Raw genomic sequence first — 11,746 nt, 5'->3', positions numbered from 1 at the left:
TCCATCTCAGCTCTGCTCCCTGAGAGCCCAATATGCAATGCTTCTTATAGTGAGTGGTCTGAGAAAGCAGATAGTAGGATAAGGTTTTAGAGATGGAAAATTCACCCAGGCAGTGGGCAATGAGGCGCAGAGAGCCCTTGGCACAAAGTGGCAGTTCAGTTGTTAAAACTGTCCCCAGTGGTAAACTGGGAATTGTCCTTGTGGAAGGGAATGCACCAGCAATTGCCATGGACCAGGTATTTGAGGTCTCTGGAGGAAACAGTGGACAGGAGGATAATGGAATTCAGTGACTCCAGTAAAGCACCATTGATGCTCTACAGAGAGACAATGAGCAGCTAAGGGAAACAAGCAATTGAAAACCAGAGAACTTCTTTGGCTGCCGGCATGGAAGGAGCTCTCATCTCCTGTGAAGTGGAATGCCAAGGAAAGCCAAGCACTAAGGCCAGGCCAAAGTCCAGGGGCGCAAACTTCAAAGAAAGTCTGAGGCCAAGGCCCCATTTGGGAGACCTGGGAACCTAACAAATGAGGCATCTTGGCAGATTCCCCCAAATTTTGACCCCCAATGCTTCTAAACCTTTTGAGCCTCCAAAAGTAGTCCACTCTTCTCTAATAAGAGCTAGCACTCCTCCCCTGGTGGATCCAGATGGCATGGGGATGGACAATGGGGACATGGAGGTGTGCTGCCCAAACCCCCAACAGGAAAGGGCTCGACAGCCAGCGGCAGGGAGTGCGCTGCAGGCAGCCCCCCGCTGTAGTTAATGCCTTGCCTTTCTGGGGGCTGCCCTGCCGCCTCTAAGGTCACACCCTTCCTGGAGCCCCCTGCACATCCTGCAGGAATAAAGCAGGACTATTGTCATGAGCAGTGCTGCTCCAGAGCACCCCAGCGGGTCAGGCGAGGCTGTCAGGCTTTCACCTCAGTCTGAGTTCCCCCTCTGCCCAATCCTACGTCCTCACTCTTCCTTTCACAACGGTTCCTGCCTAATAATTGTCTTGCACCCCAAGCTCTGTCTCAGCCTCTGCTTCCAGAAAGTACAGCCTGAGCATTTTGCATGCCATTACAACAATCTGTAAAATCTCTGGAGTCTTATAAGGCTTGTTTGTTCAAAAAACACTTCTAGGGACACATTTATTTTAACAAACAAGTTGGTAACATTAAAAATATGCAGCAGGCTCCGTTTTGCACAGGAGAATAAGCTTGGTGTTCCTGTGAATGTTCTTGGTTTAATACTTTATTAGATTTGATTTTGTGAGCTGGTCTATGATGCAAAGTGTCCTCTCTCCCTCCAGCTGTAAGGGAGAGGGACCATCTTCATTTATTTCTCATTATACCTTTAGGAATTATGAAGGCTTCCATTTTAAGGTCAGGCTTTGGAATTTCACTAGTTAGAAGCAAAATACAAACCTGCTAATTTTATTTGCTGAAATCAAGGAATGCGTCAACAGGATTTTACTCAATACTGGTAAAACATGGATCATACAACCGTTTATTCTGGAGTCACTGCCACTCACTAATGTCATACATGTGGATTGCTTCGCTCACCAACACGGGTGTCCTGTAGGAGGACATGAACCCACAGGGATACGTAACGATGTTCTGATGGGTACACTGGCGATTTAGTTTAAGGGAGTCAGCTCCCAGCGCCCAGTTTCCATACACACCTTTTCGTTATGTTGCACTGACTACAAACATGCCTGCTCTGTTTGAAGCTGGTTCATCTTTTCTACCTCCTTTTCCCTACTTACCCGTCTCCCAATTTACAAAAGAAAGGCATATCTCTCACCTATCCCAAATCATCATACATTGCCCTGGGGATAAAAAAAATCTCTTGAGTGTACCAAAGAGACAAAGGAACTATAAACCAGAGGTAAGTTTTTGTGTCTTTATCTTTTACTTATGGGTGTTAGGGGCAAAGCCAGGTATTAGCAAGGGATACGTTGGCCCATGTTGGCCAATCCTAGTATATTGTAGAGAAGTAGGGCAAATTTTATGACAATTTGTATTTAACCACACCTTATCTCACCTAGAGCAACAAACTTATCCACAGCTCTGTACCTGAAATACACATCTGCAACTTGGGCTGTATAAGAATAGGCCAGAGTATGTTAAGGATCGAACAACTCCAAAATCCTAGCACCTTCAATCAACAAAGTTTTGTTATTCATTCATATTGGACTAGGGTCAACTGATGGGGCTGAAGGCGGCCAGCTGCTGTGCCAGAGTGAGAGATCAGGAGCATCTCAAAACCAGGAATTAAATGCTCAGCGGAGAAATGACACACAGCACTCTACTTCCAACTCATTGGTCAGAACAGTTGCATAGCTCCACCCAACCCCAGCGAGGATGTAAAATCCTAAAGTAAACTAAGGCAAGAAGCTGGCAACACTGTGCATATAGCATAAATGTTATCACAGAGAGTATTTAACATATGTAAAAAGCATGCTGGGAAATATCCACTGACTTCAAAGAGCAGTCTTCCTGCATTTTCACCATCCTCAGTAAAAGGAAAGAGCTGATCTCATTCACCCGCGACTCAGACTGTTCCTCAGTTAAATATTCTGCATGATTTCAAAAAGGAGTGGAAAGTTCTTTCACTTCTAACAGATCAACATTACATCTTCATGTAAAAGGAATGTATTGAAGGTAAGTTGGTGTTTTACAGTTTCTTGATCAATTTAGAAGAAATTGTTTCATTAACTTTTACCAAGAAAAAAAAGTACTAGATACTGTAAATCCATATTTGTATTTTTACTTGGTTTCAAATCTGCTTGCTGTCGCTCATGAATCATTCCTATTCCTGAGTTGTGATAGTAGATTCTATTGTAAACAGCTATTTAACAACTGTCATTAATACACTTACTTATAGCTCCACACTTACCTGGTGGAATTTGGCTCCTGGATGGACAGACCAAGGTGGTAGCTCTCGAACCCGACTGGGCGGAGGCGTTGTGCTCCGAGCGTATCTCGCAGAAGGCCGCTGGCGCCACCTTGTGGTCACCTGTGCACATTGCGACCCTAGTCGCCGCCCCCGCCGGTGCGTGGGGTCACAGCATCGTGGAGGCTAGCAGCCGCACGCTTCCTGCAACTTCCCCCCAAAATCCTGTGAGAAGCATTTGCTTCCCCAGAGCTGGCAGGGGCAAGAAATTAGGTCTGGTCACGTAGGCGGCAGCGGCGACCGGCGGGTAGAGGAGAGCAAGGAATCATGCGTGTCTGATTCACCCCGGTACCCAAAAGAGCGCCCAACTCTTGGGCTGCTTCGCCTAAATCCCGACGTAATTGCTGGGGGTCGCCAAGTGAGAATCCGACTCCCGAGTGGGCCCCGCAGGCAGCTGCAGGAAGCAAGCATCACGTGAAGCCAAAGCTTTGGTGTTGGTCGGCGGCCTCCCGGAACCGCGGAGCTTTTTACCAATTTGTAGGCCAGCGGGCGTGGAGGGGCGGGGAGCGGCGGGGAGCGGCTGGGAGCCAGATCCTGCCTGTGGACCGGGTGACGGCGCCACCCGCTGGCGGCCCAGTGCACCTGCAGCCTGGGCAGCCGAATGGCGCAGGGGCTGCTGGGAGGCGCGAAGCCGAAGGGACTTTGCCCAGGGCTGCGGCCTCCAGGGAGACCCGCACTGAGGGACCAAAGGAAGGGGAAGGTGTTACCGAAAAGTTCATGTGCCCCACGCACCGTGAGGCGAAACAAACTGAGACGTTGGAGTTTGGAGCAGAGAAATGCTTATTGCAGGGCCAAGCAAGGCGGACAGGCGGCTTATGCTCCAAAAACCAGGAATCGGATGGTTTTGGAGAAAAGCATTTACAGGCAAAATTTGCAGCGATTGCTGCAGGGTGTGTGACCTCCTGATTGGTTGGTGGTGAGGTAACAGGGCGGAGTTCCAGCAATCTCGCTAAGCAGGCACTCTACCTCTGAGCTCTGCCCTCCCCCCTGCTCTAGTTTCCTGACTGTTCCTCCCTGGTCTGACTCCCCTCCCTTCCCTGATTAGCTACTGTTTAAAACTGCCCTTTGGAACTCAGGGAAGGTCAAGGAGGCTGGATGAAGCCTATTTCCTACAACAGAGAAACAGGGGACAAGGAAAGAATCTGCACTAGGGAGGAGTCCACAGGGTCTCGATGTTTCAACCGGCACTAGCTGTCCCCACGAGAGTCAAGAAAAAGGCAGCAGGAGGCGGCAGCAGAGAGGGAGCAGGTGGAGACTGCCAGACGGCCCTCTAGTCAAGTGGATGATTCCCTGCTGGTTCTGATACAAGAAAAATGGGGCACAAGGATGGTCTTGTCCCAGGTCTCGGGCGAGTCCCTGGGACGAGCCCTGCCAAGTGAAGGTCCTTGGCTTCATGCAGGAAAGAATCCAAGAGCGGGCCACAGCTGAGTAAAAGTAGATTTATTCAGAGAGATACATACTCTATAGACAGAGTGCAGGCTGCCTCAGAAGGCCAGGGAGGCCACGAGGTGTGTGTGCGTGTGTGTGTGTGTGTGTGTGTGTGTGTGTGTGTGTGTGTGTGTGTTGGGGGGTGAGGGGTGGGTGGGGGGGTATTTAGTTTAAAGTAAAAGTAGATAAACAGAGTGCAGGCCATCTCCAAAGGTGAGAGAGCAAGAGGCCTAGGAGATGCACGTTCCATAGGCAGTGTGGACAAAAAATACTGCCAGCCGTATCAGCAAAGGGTGCTGTGGCCATCAAGTCACCAGCCGCTACTGCCTCCCTCGACAGTGATCGGAGGGAACTCAAGATGCAGACAAGCAGGCAGCTGGGCCTCTGCTGCCACCCACAACGGTGCCTCCTGGGGGAACTTACGATGTGGAAAAACAGGACCCTGGCCCTAGATAGCTAGGTGATTGTCAAAGGAATGATTTCAACAAGCCCAGACTTTTGCACCTTCCCAGACATAGAAAAAGCACTAAATTCCTTAACTTGAGATGTCTGGGTTTCTTTAATTAACAGTAATCTTTTGATATTCTGAGTACCTGGTCTTGGCTGCAAAAACTCCCATATATCCTGGCTCCTCTCTTCCCTAGGTGGAACAGTCTCTTAAAGTGATCTGAGAGGCTGCCTCCTGGGTTCGAGTCCTCAGAAAGTCCGCTGAATGAAACATAACTCTCAGCTTACAGGTTGTGTGTTTTATTTCAGGTGACAGCAGGATGCAGGCCATCTAGAGAGGCGAGCAGCCTCAGAGCATGGGGTCCTCTAGGAAAATGAGATTGGCACCAAGGTGTGGGGGTGGTTAAAGCAAAAGTAGATGCTCCATAGACTGCAGGCCGGCTCAGAAAGCATGAGAGTGACCACTGAGGTGCAGGCTTGATAGTTGTCATTGGCTCAGTAATTTCATATGCTAACAAGTGGGAGGATTATTCCAAATACCCCTCTGGGGAAGGGGCTGGGATTCCCAGGAATTGAGCCATCACCCACTTGTTGACCTTTTATGATTAGCCTTGGAAACTTTATGGCACCTGCAGGAGTGTCATTTAGCATGCTAATATATTATAATGAGCATATAACGAAGCTCAGGGTCTACTGGAAGTCAAATTTTCTACCATCTTGGGCCTCAAGGTCTACTGGGGGTTGAATCTCCTGTCACCTTGGTGGTAACTGCTATGTCATTCTTTTAATGGTTGTGCCCTACCCCTTCCCTCTTGTCTCAGTTCCACCACCATCAGAGCCAGCAAGGAATCCCCGGCTGGTAGAACCAGCAGGCCAGTGGGCAGGAAGCCTCCTGGCTCCTCAAGGGATGTTCTGAAATTCACTTAGGAACTGTGGAGCTCCACCCTTAAGGGTCCGAGGCCTATCCTATCCTGGAGAACAAGGCCCCAGAGCTGGTAGTAAAGGATGTTAACAAGGAGTAGCCAGTAAGGTTAAAGAAATAACAGGAAAGAAAGCATCTCAAGAAAGAGTGATCAATTATGTCAGATCCTCCTGAGAAGACTATTAGATTTGGAGTAGGATTGCATTAAATCCGTAGATCTTTTGGAGGCGTGGGTGGTGGTGGTGGTGCCAATTCTGACATCATTACAATGTTGACTTCTCTAACTCATGAACATGCTGTCACTCTCAACAACGTCACACTTTTCTCTCTAGAAGTCTTATTCATCTTTTTAGATTTATTCCTAGGTCCTTCATTTTTGTGAGTTATTGTAAATGGTATTAGAATCTTAAGTGATTACCACCAATGTCATAGTTACAACTGTATAAAAACTGAAAGACCCTAAGCAAGCTGTACATTAAGGTTGACAATGGAAAGCAGGATGTCAAAAAGAAAACACAAGTAAGTTGAAAATTTGGGCTTCCACAAGTTCTTTTAGGTATAGACGCCTTTGTTAGTGCACACTGGCAGTGAAATTGGAGCCAAAGAATTGTTTGCTGTCCTTTATTCCTCATATCTTTGTATGTTTCTAAGTATGGAGTCAAACCCCCCCAAAGGGTAAGAAGTTCATCTTTCTGCCTTGGCCTCTCATCTCCATATCACACTAAGCACATGTTATTCCTTAACCCTTTGACTTAGGATGGAAGAGAATAACTTGAGAAGCATGTGGTAAAGGGAGAGATTCCCAAACATGGTATGTGAGTTCATGGAGATAGAAACTCTCCAAGAAAGGCTAGGATAATTGATTTACACATTTTGGAGAAGTTCCCCACACATGTGTTCTCTGAAAAGATACTTTCATTTTGAGGAAGAAATGGCATGCTCTCCAGTGAAACAGCAATCATCTGGAGTCTGGCTGTGACTTTGAGGACAACCAACCTTTCTGGACTAGCATGTGCAAATCATTTATAGTGGGAAATACTAAAGTTCCAATGATTATAAGAGTAAAATGACTGTGACTATTCTTCCTGGCAGGAGGAAATTATTCTACATACACGGACTTACAGGCCTGAGTCTTTTAGATTGAGTTGGCGGATAGAAATACAACCATATACAATCGCCCCACAGCAGCACAGAGATGTCCAAGTAAACGCATTTGTACCCTTCCTGGTGGTGCAGAAGGGTGTTGGGTTCTTAAAGTCTTCTGAGTAAGACACTGTATAGTGTGTTAGGAAAGGGTGCAGGCTCTTAAGACAGATCGTCTCCCAGCCCTGCTCTTTGTCAGCACTGCCACTAGGGCAAGGTTTTTGAACTTTCTATGCTTCAGTTTTCTCAGCTTTAGATTGAGAGTAATAGTAATGCTTACTTCATAATGGTTTTTTGAAAGGTAAATGAGTAAATACATATAAAATTCTTAGATTATTGCTTGACACAATGTTAGTTGATGTTGGAAGTAGGGAATGCCTGTTGAGGGCTATGGAACTTTTTCATCTCTAACGTACAGTGGAAATACCTACTAATTCAATCTAGTTTACTGAACATATGTTGCATTTTTCCCATCTTCCACCCCAAATTCCTAGAAGTGATAGAAAATTGACCAAAAAAATGGCAGATGGAATAAGGGTGAAGAGTGTAAGAACAGGGAACTATGTTCAGTATCTTGTATAACCTATAATGAAAAAGAATATGAAAACGAATATAGGTATGCGTATGTGTGACTGAACTGTTATGCTGAATACCAGAAATTGACACATTGTGAACTGACTATACTTCAATAAAAAAAAAAAGTACAATAAACATCTTGGAAATTTTAAATTTGGTTACTAATGCAAAAATTCAACAGTAGGACTAAGTCCAGAATAGAATCAGTATAGCTGGAAAAAATGTGGGAGCTGAAAGATGAAGCCCAGAGATTCCCCCACAATGTCAAATAAAAGATACAAAGATAGAAAATATGAAAAAAGTTATATGACATGGATGATAGATTCAGATGTTCCAAAATTCACCCACTAGGAGTTTGAGGAGAGAATAGAAATAATGTAAAAAATAAAATATAGGTCTACCAAATAAAGCTCACTGCTTGTGCACTGCACAGCCTCAGGAGCACCGTTTCAATTATAATCTTTGTGAACAGTGTCCCCTGCAGCTGTGCAGTGCACAGCCCAGCTGTCATACATGGGGCTCCTGAGCGAATGAAAGGAGACTACTTCACAGAATATGTATCTGCAGACGGCAAGGTCTCATTAAATGCAGCTCATATAGAGATGAATTAAAAGTACCTTTACCTAGAGACATGGTGATAAAATTCCAAAACACAAGAGTTAAGGAGAAAATTCTAAAAACACTCAGAAAATTCTTACAAAGATATAGGAGTCAAATTTATGTCAGACTTCTCATTTGGACAACATTGGATAGAAGACAATGAATCCATATTCTTTTAAATCTAGGGAAAATAATTTTGAAGATAGCTCTGGGGCAAAGCTGTGTAATGTATGTTACCTGTCCCATGTGAATGTAAACTGTTCGCGATTCAGATAGAAATGAGTGTACCCACCAAATCATCAGTCACATACCACATACCTAAGGCCGTGTCAGCTTGCTCTAGTAAAGCTCCCGTGTCTGGCATGGCAGCTTACAACTGTGGCCACTAATGAGCTGAGCTTGCAGTCACCTCCAGGGTCCACCTAAATTCAAGGGCCAGGCTGTTTAATAAAATACAGGCATTATGGGGGCCACTTCCCTCCTTTAGACTTGCACTGTCTAGCATGGTAACCTCTAGCTACATGTGGTGATTTAAATTCAAATTAATTAAAGTTAAAAATTCAGCTCTTGTCACACTAGCTGTATTTAAAGTGCTCAGTAACCACATGTGGCTTGTGGCTGCTGTACTGACAGCACAGGTACAGAATGTTTCCATCATTGTGCAAACTTCGATTGGACAGTGTGGATCTTTAACGGATGTGATTACTCTCTGCCATCAACCCTAGTATACAGTATTGGTTTAGATTTGCTATCTTGGTTGGGATTGATAGGAAGAGTCCCCAACAAAGATGCTTAGATAAGCAAAGTCCCTCTTACTCCATGTTCCCAGTGCAGCAGGGAGAGAGGAGTGAAGCAGCCCAGGAAAGCAAGCACGCGCTCCCCGGCGGGGTAGTGATCCTGTAGTGGATACGGGTACAAGTTCATCAGTCTGCCCTTCTCCTGCTTGTTACTCTACCTGTTAGGAGTCTTGAGTAAGGAGACATGCCAAATGTGGATAAATTTGCCTTTTAGATCAATTTTAGGAAGGGCACTAGTTTAAAAATGAGATATTTGTCTGAAAGTCATGACAGAAGATTAAACTGTCATTTTTATAGGTTTCTATGCATATCACAGTCCATTCACCAGCCCTTGAAAAGATGGAAAAAAAGACAATCAATGTCAATGACATTTGACCTGACCCAGGCCACGCCCATTTCTACAGCTGCAGCACTCCCAGGATCTGATATTTAAGGCTCCTTATCTTAATATCACACACTTCTGGGATGCACCCTCCCCCCAATCCAACCACTTCCTTGTTTGCAACACTGGAAAAGCAGTACTTCAAACTAGGCTGAAAAAGCTCTACTCTAATCTCATTGTTTTGGTCACAAATATAACATTCATTGGCTCAAGGGAAGCTGTCAAGTGCAGTACTTTATCTGCTCCTCTCAGAATTTTTGAATGTCTAACAGTTATTGTAACTGGGCCAATAATTATTAAGAGCAACTAAAAGCATTCCAGGTTAAAGGAGCAAGAAAAAAATTAGGAAAAACCGGAGGAAAAAAAAAATCTCATTGGAGTATTTGAACCTGCCATCCTCACACCAGTTTTCTAGTGTTCTATGCTCTGGGGAATCGTCAACAAAGTTTGAGAGCTATTTTGTATCAGGCACTGGGATAGCCTTTGTGAAAGATCTCAAGTAGTATAAAAAGCTGGACCCTACCCTCTAGAAGACAAACATAAGAAAACATAAAGCCAATGAAAATGAAATTTAGGAACAAGGCTACAGAATTCACAAAGCTACACTATTAACTTTAAATTCATTGTGCAGAGAATAGAGCCTTAAGATTTAAAATGAAAAAGACTCCCCCATGAACAAAGATAGGATGGGAAGGCTTCACAGGGTGAGATCTGAGCAAGAGTTTAAAGAACTGGCAGGATGATAGGCTCTGAGGAGCCTAGAGAATGACAAACTGTACAGCGCAGAAGACTGACACAACCAAAGCACAAAGGAAGAGAAATCCTTTAAGATGCATTAAAGGCCGCTTTAGCTAGCTAGAGGTCTGGGGGAAATGAGTAATTGAAGAAGGTACATTTTGGCCAGTTGGTAGAAGGCTTTTAGTTTCAGGATAAGGAGTTGAGGCTTAATCCTTTAGTGAGTGGATAAATGGGCCAACTGACAATGCTTTAATAAATCTGAAAGATGGTGAGAAACATGGTCCCTAGTCCTCAGGGAGAAGAGTCCCTGGCCTTTAGGATCCTAGCTAAGGGGAACAACAGACTGACAGGTTGACTGGCTACAGGACACACCACCCTGGCCTTCTCATTCTTAGGGTGATTTTTTTTTTTCCCTATCATAAACTGTACTGTATAATGGTTTATCTTCTTTCAACTGGAAATTTTAGGTTCTCAGCTGAGTCATCTCTGGTAGCCTCCAGGGAAAGATGACTCACAGAGAATCTCAATTTCCCAGTGAAAAAAAGAAATCAGATACAGCCCACTTTATACAACTTTTAATTGGATGTAAATTTGAACTCCTACATTATAAATTACTAAACTTCATTTTAAGCACAAAGTCATGTAAATTCCCCCAAATTTACAAAGAATGGCTTAATTTCCAAGTTTGACTGTCAAGTGAATTAGAAACTAAGATTTTCTAGATTTCCTCAAGAGTATATTTTATTTGGTAAAAATATCCAGCCTTTTGTGAACTTGATACTGCTCTTAAAAAAAAAAAAAAAAAAAGTCTATTATTAAAAAAAAAAAAAATCCAGCCTTTGTCAGGATTAGTCTTGAGTTATGCAAGATTTGAACTGAGAGGGCTTCAGAAATTTATACTTGTTAATTGTGCTCTTTTGTATATATGACCCCCAAATCTGTTTTTTAAAAATACACCTGAAAACACTAAAACCCACTTCCCCTAGACGCGACCTTATCAGAAAGCTTTAGGAGAGGCAACTGAAGTATGTTTAGAAAGCATGGAGTGATTCTCACAACCAGGAAAGTTTGTTACAGAACCAAGACAAGGTCCTTGCCCTGGAGGAGGTAATTTTCCTGTGGAATTTAAATAATCACAGTAAATTATGAACTGCTCAGCTTCACCAAGGGCAACAACACTGGCTGGGTAGGGACTGGGGAAAGGTTTGACCTAAATAAAGATTAAATCCTGAAGGGCCAAAAACAAAAACAAAAAAACCCAAAAACCCTGAAGGTAAGGGAAGTCTTTGGGCGCTGGGTCTTTCAACCTTGGCGCCACAGTTGACGTTATGGACCAGATAATTCTTGGCTGTGAGGACTGTCCTATGCAGCCTCTGTGGCCTCTACCCACCAGGTACCAGTAGCGCTCCTCCCCCCACATGACAATTAAAATTGTCTCCAGATATTGCCAAATGTCCCACAGAGTTGAGGGGCAAAATATAGTTGAGGATTGCTGGACTCAAAAGAAGTTAGGGGAGGCTAAGTTGAGATTTACAGACAGGCCAACATACATCACCTGGCTACACTGAGAAAAGTTTGTGACAGACACCTAGAGGTATATGTTAAGAATATATAGACTTTAATAAACGGCAGGGACTAGGGAACTAAGAGCTCTGTGCTCTAGAATAAAGTAAATCCTAGTTTGTTTACTACCTTAATAGTAATAAAAATGTAAGACTCTGGAAACATTTAAGGACAAACAGATGAAACAGTAGGACAGGCTAGTCATCCTCCCCCACAT

General features: G+C 44.3%; 1 protein-coding gene across 18 annotated transcripts in view; it reads right to left on the bottom strand.

Moving 5' to 3' along the window:
* Positions 1–11,746, bottom strand: part of LOC102520902 (histone H2B type 2-F) — a 55,631-nt gene that overhangs the window by 42,900 nt on the left and 985 nt on the right. The window contains exon 1 of one of the 18 annotated variants that reach the window (XR_004314057.1): positions 2,877–4,438. The exons of 16 other annotated variants lie outside the window; for them this stretch is intronic. Coding sequence is in view for 1 of the 2 variants with exons in the window: in XM_014568337.2 (XP_014423823.1) it covers positions 8,435–8,471 (37 nt within the window). In the remaining variant the exon portion in view is untranslated. Of the gene's footprint in view, positions 1–2,876; positions 4,439–4,460; positions 8,472–11,746 lie in introns of those variants that run through there. One more of the 18 variants, XM_014568337.2, reaches the window with a different exon arrangement.

Source organism: Camelus ferus, chromosome 21, assembly GCF_009834535.1.
Source record: "Camelus ferus isolate YT-003-E chromosome 21, BCGSAC_Cfer_1.0, whole genome shotgun sequence".
Taxonomy (NCBI): Eukaryota; Metazoa; Chordata; class Mammalia; order Artiodactyla; family Camelidae; genus Camelus; species Camelus ferus.
Note: the sequence above shows the minus strand (reverse complement) of the source record. Positions and strands in the feature narration are given on the sequence as shown.